The sequence below is a fragment of the Somniosus microcephalus genome, chromosome 3 (genome assembly GCF_052327205.1).
Source record: "Somniosus microcephalus isolate GS21.2 chromosome 3, FLI_Smic_1.0, whole genome shotgun sequence".
Lineage (NCBI taxonomy): Eukaryota > Metazoa > Chordata > Chondrichthyes > Squaliformes > Somniosidae > Somniosus > Somniosus microcephalus.
The window spans coordinates 310,876,150-310,900,670 of NC_140989.1; the positions used below are offsets into that span (position 1 = coordinate 310,876,150).

The following is a 24,521-nucleotide window of genomic DNA, read 5'->3' on the forward strand; positions in this document are numbered from 1 at the left end:
TCTAATTTGAAGATTATGTCCCCTTGTGCTTGGTACCTCTGCCAGAGGAAATAGATTCTCCGCACCTACCTTATCAAATCCTTTTAACATTTTAAATGCCTCAATTAGATCACCCCTCAATCTTCTATTGTCCTCTGCTGAATCTGTGCTGCACCCCCTTCAAGGCCACTTTATCCTTCAAGACCACAGTATCCTTCCTGAGGTGCGGTGCCCAAAGCTGAACATGGAACTCCAGATGGGGTCTAATCAAGGCTCTATACAACTGAAGCGTAACTTCCTCCCCATTGCATTCCAACCTCCTTGTGATAAAGGCCAACGTTCCATCAGCCTTTTTGATTGTTTTTGTACATGTCTATTAGCTTTTAATAATTTGTGTACATGGACTCCCAAATCTCTCTGCTCCCCCACAGTTCCTATTTCATCACCATTTAGAAAATACTTCAATTTATCTTTCTTGGTCCCAAAGTGGATGACCTCACACTTGCCCACATTGAAATCAATTTAGTTTTGCCCACTCACTATGTCCCTTTGCAACTTCCTATTCCCATCTGCACTCCTTACTGTCCCTCCTAACATAGTATCAGCTGAAAACTTGAATATACAACTCTTCCTTCGTCCAAGTCATCAATAAATATGGTGAAAAGTTGAGGCCTCAGCAAAGATTTCTGGGAAACAGCACTTGTCACATCCCACCAATCATGGTACATGCCCTTTATCCCCACAACAAATTTTCGCACATAAATTGACGAGAGTACTGATTACGATAATGCAGCACATGATGGTTTAAAACCCCGAAGTGAGTTTCTGACCCCATATCCTCTCCACCACAAAGACTGTCTTACTTCCACATGCATTCCATCACCCACCTCTTCCCTGACCTCAGCCCATCTGCTGTTAAAACTCTCATCCCTGTCCTTGTCACCTCCAAACTTTCTAATGCTGTGCTCTCCTGGCCATCTTCCCATCCTCCTCCACCTTTTGTAAACTTCAGCTCATCCAAATATCTGTTGCCCATATAATCATAATCAACTTTATTGTCATTGTTAGTGCACAAGTGCAGTACAACGAAATGTAGGCTTGCGGCTCCAGAGAGTGTACATTTAGATTAAGACATTTAAACATTCAACATTCATTTGGCTTGTAATACATTAACATAACCATAATAAAGTGCATTGGCAGATGTGCAGGCTTTAGAGTTTATTTGTGGAGTTCAGTAGGATGACAGCCCTGGGAAAGAAGCTGTTCCTAAATCTGGTCGCTCGGGTGCGAATGCATCTGTAGCGTCTCCCAGATGGCAGGAGGGCGAACAGACTGTGGCTGGGGTGGGTAGGGTCTTTGATGATGGTCCGTGACCTCTGTAAACAGCGTTTCTGGTATATGTGCTCTATGGTCGGTAGCCGGGTGCCGGTAATGCCGGTTGGGCAGTTTTGACTACCCGCTGCAGGGCTTTCCGGTCATAGTAGCTACAGCTGCCATACCATACTGTGATACAGTTCGTCAGGATGCTCTCTATTGTGCAGCGGTAAAAGTTAGCGAGGATCAGGGGTGACAGGTTACATCCCTTCAGCCTCCTTAGGAAATATAGGCGCTACTGGGCCTTCTTCACCAGAGAGGAGGTATTGAGGGACCAGGAGAGGTCTTCCGTGATGTGGACTCCGAGGAACTTAAAGCTGTCCTCACCTATGTTGGTTCCCAAGTCCTCCAATACCTCAAATTTATAATTTGTGTTTATATCCCTTCATGGCCTTGCCCCTCCATTCTCTGCAACCTCTTCCAGCCCTACAACCCCACCCTCAACTTTCCATTCCTTTGACTGGTCTCTATCATCCAACCTTTGCCCCACGGTTGGCAGCCGTGACTTCATCTGACCAGACCCCGTGCTCTGAAATTCCCTTCCTGAACCTCTCTGCCTCTCCACTTCCCTCTCCTCTTTTAAGACCCTTCTTAAAATCCATCTCATTGACCAAATGTTGGGGTCACTTCGCATAACATCTTCTTTGGTTGGCTATCAATTTTTTTTATTATGCCTGTGTAAAGTATTTTGTGATGTTTTACTAGTGTTAAAGGTTCCATATAAATGCAAGTTGTTTTTGTTGTTGCAAAAAAGGAGTTGCTTTGTATACATTTGGTTTAATGTGGATTGGTGGATGTAAGATATTTCCGGTGAGCCAGGCCCCTGATTATCCCTAGGTGTGGATGTTAAGCCCCTAGCGTTTTTTTAATGAGCAAGGGTAAGAATCATCTGGTGCCTCACAATTAACGTCCTTGTCAGGTTTATAGATTCAGCTTTCCTCTTTTTTACAGCTTACAGAACTGAATCTGTGAAGGAGACATGGGGGGAGTACTTGGAACATAAGTTTAAAAACGTAAAAAAAAAACACTTTTTTCACTCATTTATAATTTTAAAAATACTTTTAAAGAAGGTAAGTTTATTTTTAGCCCCGTACTAAACTTAAATTTTTTTCAAAAAATTAAATTTTTGTATAAAATATTTAATTTAATGTAATTTTAACTCATTTTAATAACTTGATTTTTTTTTTTAATTATTTAATATTTGTGTCTTTTTTTCAGTGATCCCCATTCATACTTTTGACAGGTCTATCTGTCAAAAGTATGAAGGGGGATTCCCTTCTTTCATTGGCTCGCTTGGCCCACGTGATCCCGGGGGCGCTTGCGAACCGCATGTGCCCGAGATACTTGGGTCCTGCGCATTTTGACTGTGGAGAGGCCCAGGATCATAAGTGTCCGGACCTCTCGAGCACTCGGGTAAGGGGGTAGATTTTTTCCCGATAAGAGGCATCTGCATGCAGGAAGCCACCTATTGGAAATTATGGGCCTATGTATTAATCCTTTAAATGCTAGCCATTGCTTGTCTGCTGCCATACCTTTTAATGTAGTTTCCCAATCTATCTTCGCCAACTTGCCCCTCATATCTACATAGTCTGCTTTGTTCAGATTTAAGACCCTAGTTTTGGATTTAACTAAATCACTTTCGAACTTAATATAAAATTCTATCATATTATGGTCACTCTTTCCTAAAGGCCCTTTTACTGCAAGGTTATTAATTAACCCTTTCTCATTGCACAATACTAGATCTGAAATAGCCTGTTCCCTAGTTGGTTCCTCAACATACTGATCTCGCGAGTGTCTAGAGCTACTTAAAGGCAGCCAGCTCCTCTTAAAGGGGAGGTGCATTGTGGCTGCAACAAGTGGTGGGATTGCAGTAATACTTTGAGCAATGGTTGAACAAGGTTTTCAGACAATGCAATGGAGGCTTTGGTGGAAGAGAAGCAGTGGGGGCAGGGGCCCTCCAGACACATGCTTAGGAGGCAGTGGGAACAGCGGCGGATGTGAATGCCAGGAGTGTTGCTCGTCGAACACTGATGCAATGCAGAAGAAGTTTACTATCTTCAAATGGCACATCCTACCAACTGCACCAATAGCCTCAACCACTGTTCAATTCACTAGACCCCATTACTCACCTACCAACCATCTTTATCAATCAGGACTCATGATTTACCTCACCCTCATACACTTTGCACTGTCGCAAGCCTCATACCCACAACTCTCAGTTCACACGCACTGGTAGCTATTCAACCGTGACAGTCTCATCACCAAACATTGCACGACACACACTGACGCACTTCCCCCTTGTAGGAGAAGGTGGCGCATAACAGCAGGCAGCAGAAAAAAACTGGAGGCGGCCAAGCACGCCTGCATGTTTTAACCCCCGTGGAGGAAACCGTGCTGGACATCATGCAAAGGTGCATTGTTGAGGCTGTGGCCACTGGCGGCGCTGAAGGAATGATGGTATCTGCATATGTAATCCTCCTATCATCCCACTTCACTCTGATCCCTATTCTGAGTGAGAGGCTGCAGAGGGTGTAAGCACACACTGCTTAATTTCTCCCTTCCACTCACCACAGCCCAACCCTTGTCCCTTTTTCATTGAATATGCCCAAGCTGTAGAGGAAGAAGAAAGCGAAGATGAAGAGACACCATCACTTGATCTTGCACTCTGAGCCATTAGCTTGGATACTGACACTGCGCGTATTTTAGAGGCGGGATCTGCACGTGGTGAGACACTGGGAAGAAGTGTGCAGGAGCCAGGGTGGGGGGCAAGGATAGCGCAGGTGCCAGCTCGCTGGAGGGCGAGGTCACACACTAGTTCTGCTACAGAGGAGCTGGATGGGGACTTCGATGGGTCAGGCAACAGAAGAAGGCTGATGGGTGTACACAGCCAAATGCTTGGTGCTCTAGAAAGCCTGTGCACAATGACCAGGAGCATGGAGGAGTCCAGCACCAACTTGTCACAGGACTTTGCACAGAACGTAGAGCCCATCCTTTCCAACATGGAATGGGTTTTCACCTCCGCATCAGCACACCTGTGGAACTCGGCATGATGCAGCATCTGAAGATCGATGTTTCAGCTTCCATTGCAGCTCAAGCAGCTTCCACCAAATATCTGCGTGCTGCAGTGAATACTCAGACTGCTGCCATGCAAGTTCTGACTGCTGCCATCATGGATTTCAATACAACTGTTCAAAGGGGCTTCCAGGGCACTATAGCAGTCCATCAATCTGTTCTCCAGATTACTGGGATTGCTGACGCAGCATCCCAGGAGAGTGGCAGTGGCTCCATGGAGTCCGAACCTGCTGTCCTCTCTCAGGATGACGGCATTCATGCTCCCACACCTGCCACTCTGCCAGTGCCCTTGTCTGTCAGCCAGCTAGCTAGCCCAATCTGCTGCAGGCCAGGTCGAGATGGTGCAGTCTGAATCCGAGCCTTTTTACCGAGAACTGCTCGAGAACTCCCTCCAAGGCCATCTGCAGTCTCCTCAGTTGAAGGTCAGCAGCCTTCCATCACCCATGCTGCAGCCACTGGGGAAGCACCTCGTAGGGGCTCCAGGAGAGGCAAAGGCACATGGAAGAGGCACTAAGGGAATTCACAAGGATGATTAGTTTATTGTCATGATTTAATTTATAAATTTGAATTGGAATGTGCATTTTCTGGTGGCTTTTATTTTTGTGTTGTTGGAAAGAGGACAATGTGATGGTCAATGATAGAGGAAAGGTAAGGAGTGTGGTACTGTTGGTGAATGGGGCATTGTGGTTGAGGTTACTCGTGTCACTTATGAATTATTTGATCACGTAGAGCCCAGGCAGAAAGGGGCTGTCTATGTTGTATCCTCCCTTCCATTTCCTCCTCCTCCTCTTCTTCCTCGTGCTCCTGCTCCACAGCTTTTCGCCTGATAGGTGGTGGTAAGGGTTGTTCCCTCATAATGACGAGGTTGTGTAGCATGCAGCATACTACCACAAATCTTGATATCTGCTCAGTTGACTACTGCAGGGCTCCTCCAGAGCAGCTCAGGCATCGGAGGCATTGCTTGAGGACGCCCTATAATGTTGAGGTGTGCTGTATAATGTTCCTATGGCAGCATGGCTCTCATTGTATGACTGCTGTGCACGTGTGCGTAGGTTCCGGACCAGAGTCATGAGTCGATAACCTTTGTCGCCCAGTAGCTAGCCTTTGATTTGCCATGGTGGGTCAAATGCAACTGGCACGGTGGACTGTTGCAGAAAGAGCGAATCATGACTATTTCCAGGATAATGGGCATTCACCTGTATGATGCACTGTCGGTGGTCATGCACAAGCTGCACATTGAGGGAGTGGAATCCCTTTCGGTTCAGATCACTTGAAGTGCACGCAAGGCAATATGCAGTCAATGGTACCCTGCACTATGGGGAAGCCTGCAATCTGAGCAAACCCTAGTGCTCGCTCTGCCTGCATGTCTCTGGCAAGCGGGAATGAGATGAAGCTGTCTCTCTTTGTGTAGAGCCTCAGGGACCTCCCTTATGCAGCAGTGTGCTGCAGACTGCAAGATGTTGCTTATCTGCATCAACAGCTTGGAAGGAGTCAGATCCATCAAGTTGATAGCCACGGTCATCTTGACGGCCACAGGCAATGCGGTCCTTGCCCTGCTTTTGAGATTGCAGTTGTAGCTGCAGCAGTTGGCAGATTTCAGTCACCACCACTTTAGTGAAGCAAAGCCGTCTCATGCATTGGTCCTCGCTGAAGTTCAGGTAAGAGAATTGCTCCCTAAAGATACTGGGCGGATATGGACTCCTGCTGCGAACCCTTCTCCCCCTCCGCCTGCTCCCTCCCCTTTCTCCCAGTCATGCTGAATTCCAAGAGGAAGGTTTACCAGGCCATCCATGACTGGAAGCAACTTGTTTCAGCACAAGCCTTTAAACCACCAAAGAAGTACTAAAGGACCAGACAGATGACTCCTTGTAGACTATTGAAACTTTAGACAATTATAGGAAAGCTCCAAAAATGCATAGAATTGCACCACCAGGCAGAAGAAATAATCCAGCAACTAACCTGTAAATAGTTCATGATCCCTTTAAGTAGCGCTGGTGGGGGGTCCTTCATGCAGTTGAACGTGTTCCGCTGTGAGAGGTTAAGAGAGGGCGTTGGCTAGATTGTGGCGTTCGAAAATGGCAGCACTGGCGTCAAATCAGCTTTGCACATTGTTGTCATAATCTACCTACTCTGTATGCTGCCAGCGCTCATTAGGTGCACATGCAAACTACTGTACCAAGGTGGCGTCTGGCGCATTTCCCGTTGGAAATCTACGCGCATCTAGTACCTGATTTTTGACCTTTTTAGGAGGCCAATTAGCGCCTAAAAGAAATGGCATCACAGATCCCAATTTCTCCCCCATAATCTAATTTAATATGCTTACAGAACTGAATTTGTTTTTATAGTAATTGACAGGCGACATAATCTAGTTTTAATATGTTGAGAAGCATAGATGCTTTTAATATAATGTTTAATGTTTAACTTGAACTGTAAGTATAGAATTAGAAGACACAAATACAAAATTAAGCTCAAAGCAAAACGGTGGAAAGAAGATTTTTTTCCCCCCGTAGAGGTTTGGTTATTTAAACAGACCCATATTTAAAATGGCACAGTCCTTATGAAAGAGCTGGGTAAATATTTGGTAAGGACTAGGAGTGAAAGCTATAGGAATAAATATAGACTAAGATGATATCATCTGTGGAAAGCAGTAGATTAGACTTGAATAAATGAGGTACACCCCACATCCGTGTACACTTTTTTTGTTTGTATTTTTTTTTTTTTTTAAGAGGGAGAGAGGGAAGGGAGTCATTTTGCAGAACTTTCCCTCAACAGATTCACTAAGTGGGTTAGAATCAGTGATCGAGAAATTGTGTGTATATAGTATGTGCGGGTTAGGTTGATTGGCCATGATAAAAAATTGGCCCTTAGTGTTAGGGGGGATTAAATACGTGGGGTTACTGGGATAGGGCTTGGGTGGGATGGCTGTCGGTGTAGGAACCGGGTGCTAGGGTTTGGATGATCAGCCATGATCTCGTTGAATGGCGGAGCAGGCTCGAAGGGCCGAATGGCCTACTCCTGCTCCTATCTTCTATGTTTCTATGTGGAGGAGCAGGTTTGATGGCCAAAGTGGCCTTTTCTTATCCGTGCTTCATTAGATTGTTATTTTTCCCATGCAGAACGATTTACCTCAATTTCGTTTATTGGAATCCTTGTTATACTGATTCTCATCATTGCTTTATGCCTTGCCATCTGCTGCCTTTGTCATAGAGAAAGGTATGAGATTTTCCCCTGCATTATATTGTAAAATAATAATTTTATGTGTCTTGTATAAGGAAATCACTAGTAATGTAAATATAGCTAGAATGAATAATATTTGCCATTCTCCCTCTCTCCTTGCTAACTTTGCAGAAAGCACCATCGTGTTTTCAAACAAATGAGACGTTCAGAGGTTTGTTTAAACCCATTACCAGTTACCTGTGCATCAAAGTCTCCATGCTCTTTTTGCCTGCATACTGAAGGATATCAGGTAGTGACTACTAGAAATATTTCCAAAGATATAATGTCTGTTAACATTTTTTAAATTTCTGAAATCAAAAGAAAAAACCTAGACCATTTATCAATTAAAAGGATAAGTTATATTGATTGACTGTAGAAAAGGTAAATATTCTATGCAGTGTCGGCTTCACTAGAGACATGAAGGCAAACAAGCCTGATCATTGTTATGCCATTTTAAACTGTAGTCTTGATTAGTTACATCTTCAAGTCTATGTGCCAGTGGAAATGTTTAACTGAAAAAGTAAATAATTTTTATTAATGCTAGTAGCATCATTAGCCATTATGCCAACTTTGATGCTATCTGGTGATTACTTTGGTGGAGTTCATTAGCACTCCATGCACTGAAATCAAAATTAATTTTATACTTTTAAATCTAAATACCTGACCTAAAAAAGTTCTTCAGTTTCGGAAGACGCAAAATTTAAAATTGTATCCACATATTTGAATGGCATTAGAAGTTTTGGAGAAAAAAAAATTGCCCTTTTACTCACTGAAGCCATTCTTTCCAACTGCCTGGTAATACAAGATATTAAATTGAATAATAGAGGACACAAGCTGAATTATCTTCCAGTTTTTATACAGACTTCAAAATATAATTAATTGCAGATTTTTAATGATAATGGAAGTCCTCCTCAATGATTTTGCACTGCAAGATTAATAAAACATAAAACAATAATGTAAGAAAGCATTTAATGAAATTTAATAATTTGGATTTGCTTTACTCACTTTGATTTGGAATACAACATTGTAGAAATGGTGTCATGTGATGTATGATGTGATAAAGCAACCCAGAATAGTTTTATTTGTTTAGTTGCTCGGTGTGAAAACCTGATCATTTCTGCAGTTTGTTCTTTGATACCAAGCTCAAAAAAAGCCTACTCCAGTCCAAATACAATGGTCTCATGTGATGAGGTGAAGGAACCCAAAATGGTTTATTTGTATTCAATACTACAATTTTTGATGTGAAGCTCAATAGTACAATAGTAAGTGTATTTTCTAATCCAATTAAATTAATAATTGTCTAACTAATATAAAGTGTTGTGTATGGCGCACACATTCTGTATACGTTGACCTTTCCTGTGTCATGATTTTTGAATCATGTTTCTGTGTCAACATCTATACTGGTGAAAGACTGTCGTGCTGTAATTTCAGGCCTCCCACCATTAGGTGCTGTTCTGTATGTATCTCTGGTTTTCCTGCTTTTTTTTTTACTGCTCTCTTTGCCATAAGCCCTCGTTCTGCTTAGTAATTTGGAAAAGTTTTCATAATTTAGCATTTTTATTAAATATATTTTGTCTTTAGTGGTTATCTGTGGTTATTTTTTTTTAAATGTTTTCAGGCACTTCTATGCAGTGTATAAATAAAGAATTTGCATGAGTTCTCTTCATTAACTGCAGCCAGGGCATTAGTCATGAGAAAAACTGGAAGTACTTTTATAGTTAGCATTTTCATTGACCATCTTTCTCTGTATTTAATGAGGTTTTTTTTAGTGTTCCCATGTCCAATATATGAGTGAATAATTTGCTGGGACCCAAACGGACCTGAAAATAAATAATTAATTGATTGCTGTTGCCTCCAATGCTTCTGTTTTTGTTTTGTCCCCCTATTTTTTTTTTGTAAAATATCTTTATTTCTGATATTTTTAGCCTCTTCTGAAAGCCTGGTCTTGACTTGATCTTTTTGCCCAGAGCTGTGATGCTGTGAGCTGAAATTGGATTTTCCAGCATAACCATGTACAATGTGCTTTATTTCTTGGGATGGCATCAGTACAATTCAGTTGGCTATGCAGATGAGATATTCTTCCTCTTTAGCTTCTAACAATTTCTGCTTAGTTACTTTTCAAAATTATTTGAAGAAAAGCTAGATGACAATTTTGAAAAGCTTTATTAGGTAAAATTTATATTGTGTTTTTAAGAATGCAGATGCTGTATGTATGTACATAAAGAGTGAGTTCAAAAGTAGTGCACTGTTTATACATCTGTTGGACCTTTTATTGTGCTCTAAACATCAAAGTGTATTAAGCTGAAAGACAGGTCAATGGGGGTGAATTTTTTTGTATACCATGTTTTAAAAAAAAAGGGTGAGTGATGGATGGGGTGACCGCTATGCACACCCAATGATTTTGGCTTGAGGCTAGAATGATTTTCATGTTTGAGCCTCATTACAATAATATCGGCTAGCTGCTGGTGCTGAATGAGCATTGACTGGCAGATTGACGAACAGGTGGGGGAGGGCAGGTATCTGGCAGCTCCTCCATGGAGCTAAGGTGGAAGTGGTGCAGTAAAGGGAAAGGAAGCAATCCCAGGTGGAGAGGGGCTGTCGCGGAGTGACTGGGAGCGGACGGAAAAATCTACGGAGCTAGGAGGAGCATTCATAGTCTGGGAACGCCTCGAATTTAAAATTCTCATCAATTCCCCCCATGGCCTCGCATCTCCCTATCTCTGTAGCCTCGTCCAGCCCTAGAACAGATTTCTACATTCCATCAATTCTGGCCTCTTGTGCATCTCCAATTTCCATCACCTACCATCCGTGCCTTAAGCTGCCTCGGCCCTAACTCTGGAATTCTTGTCTCCAAACGTCTCCGCCTCTCGACCTTTCCTCCTTTAAGACTCACCTTAAAACTTATCTCTTTGACCAATCTTTTGGTCACCTGTCCTAATATCTCTGTGGCTCGGTGTCAAAACTTGTCTATTAACGCTCTTGCGAAGCACCTTACGACATTTTACCGCATTAAAGATGTTTTATAAATGTAAGTAGTTGTATTATCAAAGCTTTTTTAATTTTTATGAACAACCTGCAGTGGTCCCTTTTAAAGGCCTCTGATTTGACCCCTCAATGCTTATTTCTTTGCTTTGCCCAAGGAAGACCAAATTGTATCAGGGTCCTAAATGCAGTACAGGACCCCAATTTGAATATTGTTCGTAGGATTCCACCTGCTTTGGGCGGGAATGCTGCTTGCTTCTTTCCCAGCTTGGTCAAAAATTGTGACAGGCAATTGGGAATGAGGCCATATGTGCTCACTAATTTCCTGTTCCCATTCAAAAACAATGAAAAAATTACCTCCAAGAGGTTTTTTTATGGTAATAATGCAGTTTTCAAAAAAGTTGAATTTTGAGGCTAACTAATTATGCTGCATGTGTTTCGTTGACAATTAGAAAAGGTAAATGATCATTTCTTAGTTGTGAGAAATTGCACACAACTATTAGAAACACCTATGTGTCTTTCCTCATCCTTTCTTGGGTTTTTTCCCCAATAAGAACACAAGAAACTTAAATTTTGAAAGAAAGCAAAACCTCCGTAAGAAACTGGAAAGGAAGGAAGGAAGGCAGGCAGGAAGGGGGAAAGTGAGTTATTGGGAGAGGGGATGGGAAGAAAGCCATGGGGTACTACGTTTTTCACAACCCTTACCAAAGCAGCTGCAGGTGGCTCTTTGCTCCGTAATATGCTGTACCACCCACCCGAAAGGAAAAAAGACAGAAGAAGAGGACAGAGAGAAACAAAAAAGAGAGTAGCAGAATAGAGAGAGAAGCATAAAGAAAAAAAACAGCAATATGAAGTCAACAGAGACGGGTAAGAGTGAGACCATATTTTCCAGTTTACTGTGTAACAAATGAGCAATTTGACTGGTATAAATAAATAATTATAAATAGTTCATAGAAGAACCATTTACAGAAACCTGATTTCAAAAAACTTTTTTACATCAATATAATCATTCAATAGTATCCCCCACATAGTGAACAAAGATATGGGAGTCTACTTGTAATATATTAAAATCTTGCATTTGTCATACATTTCTGTATACGTTAACCTTACCTTATAATGAGAGAGCCCAACATGAATATTTTATCATAGGGAAAGCCTGTCAGGATTTGCTTGTCACACTTTTATTGCAGGCCTTCTGCCACTAGATGGCAGTGTTGCAGGAGTTGTCCAGGTTAGGTTTATAAACAAATAATCGGATGTCCTTCAGCTCATTTTCTGTTATTTTTCGTTGATTTTTGTGATTCTACATGATTTTCTGGGCAGCTGGGATACCAACCTGTTTGCATGCCCCCAGTACTGATTTTAGGTCTTGGCCAGTCTATCTCCTCCCTCCTGACCCTACATTTATTTCCGTAGTAGTGAAAGGGTGACCTTGATCCTAGCACTTGGGCCGATCTGCTTGAATGCTGTTTACTACTACCACATCACCACCCCTGCCAGAACCCTGGTAACTTTCCTTCCCTCATGACATGGAACTTGGCTACCCAACTCTTGAATACCTTGTTACATATAAATAACAATGTGGAGAGGTGAGAACCCAACCAATTTCCCTATCTCCTGCTTCTATTACCACTGATTCCAGAGACTGCCTGTGTCCTTAAGTTTGGCACCACTACAATACGGTTATGGGGTTTGGCGGCGGAGGGGGCATATATGTGGAGAGGAAACCTGAAGTTTGACAGAACGTGCAAGGACGGGGAGGCTGTTTTGGCAGAAGGGGTTACAAAATCTTGTAGTATGATCTGCAGAATAGCCTGATGACTGGAAGCTCAGGAGATTTCTGTGGTATCAAGACATCACGTACAGCTCCTAAGGACATTGGTGACTTCTGGAGTATGAGATAACTACCATAGACATTTTGCATGGGACACTTTCACAAGGCTTCCACGATCTGATTGGGACCATTTGGTGTGTACTGACACCCAACCATCATCTGAGCCTATGCTCAGCACCAGTTGCAGATGCCACTGTCTCTCTTGTGAGTGGCAGTGACCCTGCTGCCTTAAAGTCCCCTCCAATGCCTACACATGAGAGGTGGTCCTGACACCCCTTGCTACTGTAACAAAGGCTGCTGGAATCTGGTCCCTCAGGCAGTTGCTTCCTTGAGGTGAGATCTTCTCAGGCCTTTAAGGCACTAGGGGCACTATCCTCGCCACTTACTGCTCAACCACATTTCACTCAGGGAGCACCTCATAGGAGTACGAGATTAAGAACATGGTGTAGATGGCAAAAAGTGTTTGAAATTGTTGACTTTTGGATTAAATGGTGACAAGAAATTCTATAGAAGTTGAAACAAAACTAATTCAAAAATTATATGAAATTCTATAGTGGAAGGTTTTTTTATAATTGTAGAGTTTTATAAGTGAAAGGAATGAGTTAATATAGATTAATGTAAAATGTATAAAAGCACATTAAAGTGTATACGTATATGTAATAATAAAATGTGTGTATAATCTGCAGAGTAAACATTTTCATTTAATGTAATGAGTATTTTATGCAAAGAAATATCTATATATATATATTAGCAGCCTCGTATCTAGAGGACACTTGTTGTTTGTCACATTTTTTGTTTGCAGTTACACTTTCGGTGTTGAATTGTTCAGCAGTATTTGCTATAAAATACAGGTTTTCTTGATGAATATTGTTCCATTAAGTAAACATAGCTTGTGCACATAGGCCTCTAAATTTAATCGCGCCATGCCCCTTTTTCGGCACTAAATGGGTGCATAAGCCTCCAATATGGCAGGCAAGCAACTTGCGCTAATTTCAAGCATGAAGTGTGCCATCTGTCATATTGGATCGGGCTTCCCTGTAGGCATCCATAACGCATGCCAAAACTGGTTTGGTGTCAACTTTTGTCCGATTACGATCCTGTGAAGTGCTTTTGGATGTTTTACTACATTAAAGGCATTCGATAAATGCAAGTTGGTGAAGCGAACATTGCACCTCAGTGAAGTTCATGTTGGAAAAGTGTTCCCTGATTACCTGCTCTGGGTATGGCCTACTGGGCAGTGCCCTTCTTCTCCTCCTCCTCCTCCTCCTCCTCCTCCACCCCCTCCCCCCCCCCCCCTTTGCCATAGCTGCTCCTGCTCCCTGCTGTCTTCCTTGCTGCTCCCCCTCATTCTCCAGCCCTGAAGGCAGCCCTACCAAACCACCCATGATACAAAAAAACTGCTTATAAGGAAGCCAACAACACCAGCAAAATCTTCTCGGCAGTCAGCAGTTTTCAGAGTCAGAAAACAGGCCAAGAAACTCCCAGAAGTTAACCATCAGCCTGAAATGACAAACCAGCAAATTAACTGTAAGTAGTGGATGACCCCTTTAAATTGCACTGGTGAAGGGTCCTTCCTGCCTGTTGGAACCACGAGTTTCTGAGCGAGTTTAACACGTGACGAGTCAGGCGCTGGGGCATACTAAAATTGGAAAAGGGTCCTCCAACAAGCACAGGATCCTAATTTGAATAAGTTATTAATTGTTTTAAATAGTTTTAGCAAACCAAAGAAGGAGACATTAGGACAGGTGATCAAAAGCTTGGCTAACGAGGTAAGTTTTAAGGAGCATCTTAAAGGAGGATAGAGAGGTGGAGAGACGAAGAAGTTTAAGGAGAGAATTCAGAGCTTGGGGCCTAGATGGCTGAAGATGTGGGTGAAAGGTGAAGCCGTGGAGGGATTTAAACATGAGAATTTTAAAATCGAGGCATTGGTGGACCTCCTCTTTCATATGGTAGTAGCAAAAAACAAATTAAGTATCAGTGTCTAAGTCAGATATCCAGGCCAAAGCTTCCGGTGTAACAACGTGGATATCTTGTTGCCTGCAAATTTTCTCTGTAGGCAATATTCAATGATGTGCTCCAGGGTCTGATTAGGAGCTCTCCCGTCGCATGATGGGGATGCTTTAATCTTCCATCTATGGTGAAGTTTGCAGCATCTACCATGACAGGTTCTGAGGCAGTTGATTGTCCACCATTTGCGAGGAAGGTTTTATCCTTCAGCTTGTACTGTGGAGTCCTCTAAGGAATCCATTTGGTATGTTGCAGTTTTTCCAAGCATTTCACCATAGGTCATCAAGGGTGAGGGGAGATCATTGAAGGCCTTCGGCAACAGTCCAAAATGGTCTTCTAGATTTGAGATGGGTTGGTAGTAGGTTGGTCAAGTTGGCCTGGATCGGCATTTCTTTGCTGGTGTAGCGGTTGTATTCTCTGGCGATTGTATATTCGTGGCATTGGTGTGATGTTTATAAGCACGGGCAGCTAAAGTGTTGGTGTCGATAAAAGCATACTGATGATAATTCTCATGGTAGATTTCAGCTGGACATCAACGGATTTGACATGCGGACTTGATAGCCATGCCGGAGAGCAGTCCTCCACTGTAGAGTACACAGGGACGAGTGCTGCCGTATGGAGTGTTTGAGTGTCTGCTCCCCATATGGATCTGGCAAGTTTCTGGATCAGATTGACCCTACTCTTTAGTTTCTTCCCCAGGCTCTGGAGATGCTGTCTATGCGAGATGGTGCGGTTGGGCGTGACTCCTAAATAAGAGGGGTTTTTGGCATGGTTTACCTCAGTGCTGCAAAAGGACACTTTTAGAGCTCAGTTTACTTGATGGGTGTTGAGGTGGAATGCCGAACTGATGGTCTTTTGCGGGTTCTCTGACGTCGCTAATGGCAGAAATAGGTCTTCATCCTCTGTAAATCACTGGTCAGGGTCTCCTCGGTGGCGGACAAATTCTTGTTTTGCACGGCCAAGCCAATGCAACCAGCATATATGAACTTGTGGAACTTTGTTCCGGGCAGATCACTGATGTAAACATTGAATAACATGGGTGCCAGGACAGTACCCTGTGGGAGTCCTTTGTTCAGTGTCCTACATCTGCTCTTCTGGGTGCCAGTGTGTACATGGACGCATCGGTTGCTAAGCATGGAGTTGAGAAGATGGATCATTGTTCTGCAAGGCAAAATGGTAGAGTGCTCGAAAACCAGCCCATGCTTCCATACTGTGTCATATGCTGCTGACAAGTCCATGTGTGCCACAGTGGTCTTGCACTGGAAGGTTTTGGGAGACAATTCCGGAGCTTGGGGCCTCGATGGCTGAAGGTATGACTGCAGAGAAGGGGAGCGGTGAGGCCATGGAGGGATTTAAACATAAGAATTTTAAAATTGAGGCATTGGTGGACCAATGCAGGTTGACGAGCACCGGGGTGATGGGTAAACTGGAAGGTGCAAGTTAGGATACTGGCAGCAGACTTATAGCTGAGCTTAAAAAAGAGAGTTGCATTTATTTAGCACCTTTCACGACCACCAATAATCCCAAAGCACTTTACAGCCATTGAAGTACTTTTTGAAGTGTAGTCACTGTTGCAATGTAGGAAACACGGCAGCCAATTTGCACACAGCAAGCTCCCACAAACAGCAATGTGATATTGACCAGATAATCTGTTTTTAGTGATAATATTGTCCAGGACACCGGGGATAACTCCCCTGTTCTTCTTCGAAGTAGTGCCATGGGGTCTTTTACATTCACTTGAGAGGGCAGACAGGGCTAATAACAGAAAACGTTGGAAAAACTCAGCAGGCCAGGGCAGCATCCGTGGAGAGAGAAACAGAATTAACGTTTCGGGTCGAAGACCCTGTGTCAGAATCTTCGACCTGAAACGTTAACTCCGTTTCTCTCTCCATGGATGCTACCCTGACCTGTTAAGTTTTTCCAGCGTTTTCTGTTGTTATTTCGGATTTCCAGCATCCACAGTATTTTGCTATCGTATCAGGGCAGACAGGGCCTTGGTTTAGCATCTCATTTGAAAGACGGCACCTCTGACAGTGCAGCACTCCCTCACAGCATGGATGAGGGATTCTTCAGCAGCAGATAGGCTGATGCAGGGGTGAAGTTGGGCAATATTACGGGGGTGGAAGTAGGTGGTCGTGGTGATGGAGAGGATATGGGATTGGAAGTTTAGCTCACGGTCAAAAAGAACATTGAGGTTGCAAACCGTCTGGTTCACCCTGAGACGGCGGCAAGGGAGGGGGTTGGAATCAGTGGCTAGAGAATGGAGTTTGAGGCAAGTGCCGAAAGCAGTGGCTTTGGTCTTCCCAATGATTAATTGCAAGAAATTGTGCCTTTTGTGATGGATGCAAAAGATGATGGCTTTGTTTTTTTTTTGTCGGCCATGTTTCGGTGGTAGCACTTTTGCCTCGGAGTCAGAAGGTCACCGATTTGCCTTGGAGTCAGAAGGTCAAGGGTTCAAGTCCCATTCCAGAGACATGAGCACAAAATCTAGCCTCCAGTGCAGTATGAGGGAGTAACAACAGAAAATGCTGGAAAAACTCAGCAGGCCAGGCAACATCCGTGGAGAGAAATTAGAGTCAACGTTTCGGGTCAAAACCCTTTATCAAGACTAAAGAGGCACAGGGAATGAAATAGATTAAGAGGCCAGGCTGGGAGAGAACAAAAGAGAAGAGACATTAAGAGGTATTCAAAACGAGACGAGATGGTGACAGGACTAGTGGAGACAAAAGACAGCTCTAGATTAGGTGTGAAATGCGCTGGCAGAATGGGAGACAGCTGCCATGTGGGAGAGAGGAAAAAAAGGAAAGGGGGAGGGGAGGGAAAAACCAAAACAAAGGTGTGGATTAAAAAAAAAGTAAAAATGTAATAGGGGCCAAGGTTATGATCTGAAATTGTTGAACTCGATATTGAGTCCGGAAGGCTGAAGAGTGCCTAATCGGAAGATGAGGTGCTGTTCCTCGAGTTTACGTTGAGCTTCCGTGGAACAATGCAAGAGGCCAAGGACGGTGAGGTCCGAGTGGGAATGGAGCGGTGAATTAAAATGACAGGCGACCGGAAGCTCGGGGTCACCCTTACGGACTGAACGGAAGTGTTCTGCAAAGCGGTCACCCAATGTAGAGGAGACCGCATCGTGAGCAGCGAATACAGTATACTAGATTGCAAGAAGTACAAGTAAATAGCTGTTTCACCTGGAAGGGGTGTTTGGGGCCCTGGACAGTGGGAAGGGGGTGAGGTATAAGGGCAGGTGTTGCATCTCTTGCGCTTGCACGGGAAGGTGCCAGGTGAAGGGGAAAGGGTGCTGGTGGTGATAGAGGAGTGGACTAGGGTGTCTCGGAGGGAGCGGTCCCAACGGAATGCTGAAAGGGGAGGGGAAGATGCGTTTGGTGGTGGGATCACTTTGGAGATGGCGGAGGATGATCTGTTGAATGTGGAGGCTGGTGGGGTGAAAGGTGAGGACAAGGGGAACCGTTTCGTGGTTCCGGGAGGGGCAGGGGTGAGGGCAGAAGTGCGGGAGATAGAACGTGTTGTATCTATGCTTTAATGCATTCAATCAAGCATGTAGATACGTCGAATTAAATCGGGCAGACAGGCTTATAACTGCGATGTTCACTTTATTGCGTAAAATGGCCGACTGACTTTTTCCCTGGGTAATTCCCATAATGCAATGCACATTACATTACCGTATTGACTGGTGTCAAACTCGCAATCAATACACGACATCCCCCTTTTCCTTGGAAACAAACTTGCAGTTTACAAACAGTTGCTTACAATAACACTACATAACTTATTTGGTTTATACACTTTTTACAAACTTGTGTCTTACCACACAACTAAATAATTCCCAGGTTTTAACATCACCCATGCAGTTCTCGCACAGTTTATGTTGTGACATAATCAGACAGTCTTTGGGGTTTTCTTTTAACCCTTTGAGGTCTGGCTGTATTGGGTATGTCTGACATGTTGGTGTCAGTGGGTATTGCCTGTGTCACAGTGGTATGTGTGTCAGGGTCTACTATACTGTCCTCAGTCCCTTGTGTTTCCTCCTGCTCATGGAGTGTCTCCTTTGGTCCATTGGTTCTGTATTTCTTCACAAACGTAGTGTTTCTCGAGTAGCGTGCTCTGTCTGGAGATTTTACTACTACTTGACTCCCTGTTTTACTCAACTTTATGGGGTGTGGCATTACAAGCAGTGGTGAACTTGTCCACTTTGTCCTGCCGTACCAGCACCGTGTCGCCAACTTCCACCTGAGTATTGTGTTCTCCGCTGTTCATCTGCCTACAGTTTGGACTTGCCTTTTTGTTCTGCGTCCCGGTCACGTACTTCCATGTCTGCGCGCGACTCTGTGATGTCTGGCAGCTTTCCTCTCATCCGTTTAAAGAGCAGCTCTGCCGGGCTCTTTCCTGTCGTGGCATAGTCAATGCCCCTGTACACAGTCACATATTTTCTAAGTTCACGTTTCCAATCTAGTCCTTCTGACTGAGCAATTCTGATTCTCTTCATCAGCGATGCATTCTGGCGCTCGACTTCTCCGTTAGCCTGAGCCCATTTTGCTGTCGTTTTCAGGTGTTTGATCCTGTTGTTTTCACAGTATTCTTTGAATAATTCAGATCTGAATTGGGGACCATTATCAGATTTGCAGGTGATTGGCAAACCATGACGGCTGAAGATTGACTCTAAACTATCAATAACCTTCTCTGTTGTTGTGGAGGTCATGATGTCGTATTCATAGTAGCGACTACAATAATCAACTACCACAAGAATGGAGTGGTTGGATGGCAAGGGTCCCGGTAATTCTATAGCTACATCCTGCCAGGGGCCCTCCGGTAATGGTGTTGGTCTCAATGGTTCAGGTGGGTCGGGTCTGGCTACTATCTGACAGCCGTGGCACGCTTTACAGTGTTTTTCAGCTGCCTTGTCCATGCCAGGCCACCAAACCTTGGTTCTGAGATGTTGCTTTGTTCCAACTATTCCCAAGTGTCCTTCATGTGCTAACACCAGGGCTCATGCGTGTAACACTCTGGGTTGCACGATGCGTGTTCCCCAAAGAACTAGGTACCCCACTACGCACAGCTCGTTTGCAATTGCTGCATAAGCTTTACAGTTCTCAAAATGTCCGTTTGTGATTGCCTTCCGTACCTCAATCAGCTCTGGGTCGGTAGCAGAGGCTTCCTCCGCCTCTCTAGTAGTGAGTGCTTTTGGTGTCGCACTCACAGCTACAAATCTCACGTATTCATCTGAGCCATGAGAATGTCTCTCCTGTTTTGCTGTCTTCCCCCAGCAATCGTGACAGTGGGTCTGCAATATTTTGCTTGCCTGGAATGTGTATCACCTTAAAATCGTACGGCTGTAATCTCCCATCTCTCTGTACGGGCACAGGGTTTAGAGTGTGGGCCGTATATCACTTGTAATGGCTTATGGTCAGTTACCAAGTTAAATTTTCGGCCATACACATATGGATGCAGCCTCTCTCAAGCCCATACAAGAGCTAAGGCCTCTCTCTCTGTTTGAGAGTATTTCCTCTCTCTCTGTTAAACTACGACTTACATAGCATATTGGCACCTCTTGTCCCTGTTGGTCCTGAACTAGTACTGCGCCTAAACCTACAGGACTGGCATCTGCTATCACCTTGGTTGGTGCGTCCTTATCAACATATGCTAAAGTGCCGGCTCTGGCCAACTCTTCCTTGAGTGTACTGAATGACTGTCTCTGTTGTGATCCAAATTTAAATGGTGTGTCTTTTCTCGTCTGGCGTCGCAGTGGCTCTGATGGCGTTGCAAACTGTGGGATGAATCTGCTACTGTACCCGAGTCCCAAGAAACTCCTCACCTCTGTAGCATTCTCTGGTTCCCGAGCTTCTGCCACCGCTCGCACTCTCTCTGCTGTTGGTCCGATGCCCTTTTCAGACAACAATCGGTCCATGTTGAATTGGCACTTCTGAGTTTAGTGTCGGTCCACTTTCCATTAGTCTGGTCATGACAGCGTGCAGGCGTCTGTCATGCGTTTCCTGGTCGTGTGCATGCACGATAATGTCATCTGAGATGTTTTCAACACCCTCTATTCCAGCTAAGGCATTAGCTATCTCGTGCTGATAATTGCTCACTAGCTGAAGATACACCGAATATCAGCCTCTTGTACCTGTATACTCCGTTATGTACTGCAAACGTTGTGATTTCTCGTGACTCGGGTCAGTTCTAGCTGGTGATAACCACATTTCAGGTCTAGCTTACTAAACACCGTCGAGCCGTTCATACCTTGGAGTATCTCATCAACGGTGGGGATTGGATATTGTTCCCTCACTATTGCCTGGTTTGCTTGTCTAGGCATAACCTTCCATCCTTATCCGCTTTTGGTACAATAACCACAGGATTTACCCATGGGGTGGGACCAGTTACAGGTTCGATAATGTCCATGTCCCTCAATTGTTTTATTTTGGCCTCTACTGCCCCCCTTAAGTTGAATGGTATACGCCTGAGTGGCTGGGCCACAGGCTTCACTTGTGGGTCGATATACAAACTGATCTGTTTTGTGTTCAGCTTTCCTACTCCCTGGAACACCTTTGGATACCGCTGTTCTAGTAGCTGTCTTACATCTACCACAGCTGAGACATCTGCGCCTATTTTTAAAACTCCCAGTTTCATGGCTGTCTCCCTAGCAACTGCTCCCCATGGCCTTTAACCACAATGAATTCCGCCTGCTCAGTTCTCTTACCTATTGTAATCCCACATGTGAATATACCTTTAACTGACAGTGGTCGGCTAGAAGCATAAGAGAATAACTTTCTCTGTCTTAGGGACATGTGACTGACAGTTAATGTGTTCTGACTTTAATCCTTCCCATGTATTCTCATCTATCACATTAGTAGTTGCACTCGAATCAATTAACATTCTCAGGTTTACTCCCCCCCCCCCCCCCCCCCCCCCCCCCCCCAACACACAAAAGGTAAGTCTCTCACGTTATTTCCAGTAACAGCAAATGCAAAGTCATTTTGTTCCTCTACATTGTTCACACTGTGTTTCTTTGTACCCTTTGTGCAGCATACTTTGGAGAAATGATCCTTTCCCTTGCACTTATGACACGTTTGTCCACATGCTGGGCATTTCGGATCTCTACCCATGTGGTCTGTGTGTCCACATCTGTAACATTTCCTTTCGTTCCTATCGCCATTTCCCTTTGGTTTCCCTGTTGAGCTTTTCGCATAATACCCTCTTTTCTGTGTAACACGATGAACAGTATCTGTCTCCGCCTTCTCTGTACATGACATGGCTGACATCTGCTCCTTGACGTTTTCACATTGTGAGGCCAATTGTAACATGCGGGCGAGCGTTAGACCTTGCCCTTCCTCTAGCAATTTCCTCCGCACATAGGCTGACGTGCACCTACTCAGGATAGCGTCTCTTATTTGATTATCTGCATCCCTCCCAAAAACACAGTCTTTAGCAGCCTGCCTCAAGCGAGTAGCAAATTGTTGCACAGTCTCGCCTGTCTTCTGGGACAACTTGTGAAAAGTCTAGCAAATGCTGCATTGACCTGGGGCACGAAGTAGTGATTCAAAGCACCAACCGCCGCTGTGTAGTCTGCTGGCTCTCCTGTGTCCGGTAGAGTCGAAAAGATATCCTGGACATCTGATCCTGCTAGGTGTGGAAGTAGAGCTCTTCTCCTCTGTTTTGTGGCACCTGTAGAGGTATTGTCGATAATGAGTCCTTTGCCTTTGGCATAAAGCTCAAAAGACGTTAACCACCTCGTCCATCTTGGACCCAACGTGGCTGGCTCAGCGAAGCATGCAAAATTTTTGAATGCCGGTCTTCTCCATCCTAGCTAAATAAAACTTGGGCAACTACCTATCTAAAATGATTCCGTTCGTTATCCTCGTCGCCAAAGTTGTATCAATGCTTTAATGCGTTCAATCAAGCATGTCGATACGTCGAATTAAATCAGTCAGGCAGACAGGCTTATAACTGCAATGTTCACTTTATTGCGTAAAATGGCCGACTGACTGGGTAATTCCAATAATGCAATGCACATTACATTACCGTATTGACTGGTGTCAAACTCGCAATCAATACACGACAGAACGGACATGGTCGAGGGCCGTGTCAACCACGGTAGAGGGGAATCCTCAGTATGAGGGAGTGTTGCCCTATTGAAGGTGCCATCCTTTGGATGATGCGTTAAACTGACGTCTGACCTCTCGGGTGGACGCTAAAGATCCCACAGTGCTATTTTAAAGAAGAGCAGCGGAGTCCTACCCCGGTGGCTTGGCCAATATTTATCCCTCAACCAACACTACTAAAGTACAGATGATTTGTTCATTATCATATCGCTGTTTGCGGGACCTTGCTGTGTGCAAATTGGCTGCCGCGTTTCCTACATTACAACAGTGCCTACACTTCACTAAGTACTTTATTGGCTGTAAAGCGTTTGGGATGTCCTGAGTTCATAAAAGGCGCTATATAAATGCAAGTCTTTTTTCAGTCCAGCCTGTGCCCCAGCATAGGGGCACCCAGAAAAGATGGTTCTAGGAGTCTTTCCTTCAACCCCAGCCAGCTGAAGGGTCTGTTGGGGTCCCAATACCAGGCCAAAGATTTTCAGGTAGGCCTCTTGTTAAGTCTGTGTGTCCCAGTTATGCTTATTATAAATCACTGGACACAGACCACAAGAATAACTTTAACAGGTCTTTACTATTTGGAGGTCAGGGCTGAACTGCCCAGCAAATCCCTACACAACACTTATATACCGGTGTGGTCACCACCGGTATTACAGTATACAGCAGCCAAGAGAAAGTAGTACATCTCTTAAGGTAGTTCTCTTAAGGTGGAACAGGTTACATACACCACAATCCTCCCTTTTTAGCTTAACAGTTATATCCCCATTTAACATAACATAATAACATAACTTCATGCAAAACAGTTCAAAGATTCAGTCTCTGAGGAGGCCTCCTGATTCGAGTTGGATAACGCCTTTCAGGGGTCTCTGATTCTCATTGCTGGGGTGACTCATCTAGTTGGTCTCTTATGGATTGGACATCATCATCAGGTACATTCACTTCTGAGGTAGATGCTTCAGGTTCACTAACTTCTTCCACGGTTGTCTCTGCCGTAACCATGGGTTCGACCCTTGTTCTCGATTCTACCAGTTGGTCAGCATGACGCCGTATTACATTTTCACCAATATCTACCGTGTACATCAGGGGTCCTTGTCTGGCCCGAATTGTTCCAGATTGCCATTTCTCGTTTTTATAGTCCCGGGCTAACACTGGTTGTCCTATTTCGAAACTCCGAGTGGTCTTGTTATTTATATGCTGGAACTGTTTGTTTTCAACTTCCCTCCGCACATTTCGTTTTAACAAGTCCAACCTGGACCGCAACCTCCTGTTGTAGAACATCATGGCAGGACTTTGGTTTGTCACTGCATGAGTGGCGTTTCGATATGCCAGTAGGAATTTGTCCACCTTGTGTTGTAGTGGAATCTGATCTTCGCTCATGGCCTTTATTGCTTTTTTGAACGTTTGTACAAATCTCTCGGCCAACCCGTTTGTAGCCGGATGATATGGGGCAGAGGTATAATGTTTCACCCCATTCTTCTTCATGAATTTCTGGAATTCTTCTGACACGAACTGCGGTCCGTTGTCTGAACATATTTGTTCTGGCAATCCATTTCTTGCAAATATCGTTCTTAGCTCCGCGATCATCTTTTCCGAGGCAGTGGCAGTCATCTGAATCACTTCTGGCCATTTAGAATGTGCGTCCACCGCAATTCAAAACATGGAGTCCATGAATGGACCAGCAAAGTAAATATGTACACGTTGCCATGGGGTTGAAGGCCATTCCCATGGATGCAGCGGTGCAATCGGAGGTGCATTTTGCACTTTTTGGCACCCTGAGCAGCTTTTCGTCAGCTCCTCTATCTGTTGGTCGATACCCGGCCACCACACATAAGCCCTAGCAAGGCTTTTCATCTTGACTCCCCCCAGATGACCTTCATGCAGTTCCTTTAGAACTCTCTCTCTTAACTTAGGAGGAATAATCACCCTTGTTCCATACATCAATGTTCCTTGAC

The 24,521-nt window shown here is 44.2% G+C and overlaps 1 protein-coding gene across 1 annotated transcript in view; it reads left to right on the forward strand.

Moving 5' to 3' along the window:
• LOC147122140 (uncharacterized) overlaps nt 1-24,521 on the forward strand; it is a 366,564-nt gene that overhangs the window by 10,989 nt on the left and 331,054 nt on the right. The window contains exons 3-4 of the mRNA XM_085982904.1: nt 7,542-7,638; nt 7,774-7,891. Of these exons, the coding sequence (XP_085839030.1) occupies nt 7,542-7,638; nt 7,774-7,891 (215 nt within the window). The remainder of the gene's footprint in view (nt 1-7,541; nt 7,639-7,773; nt 7,892-24,521) is intronic.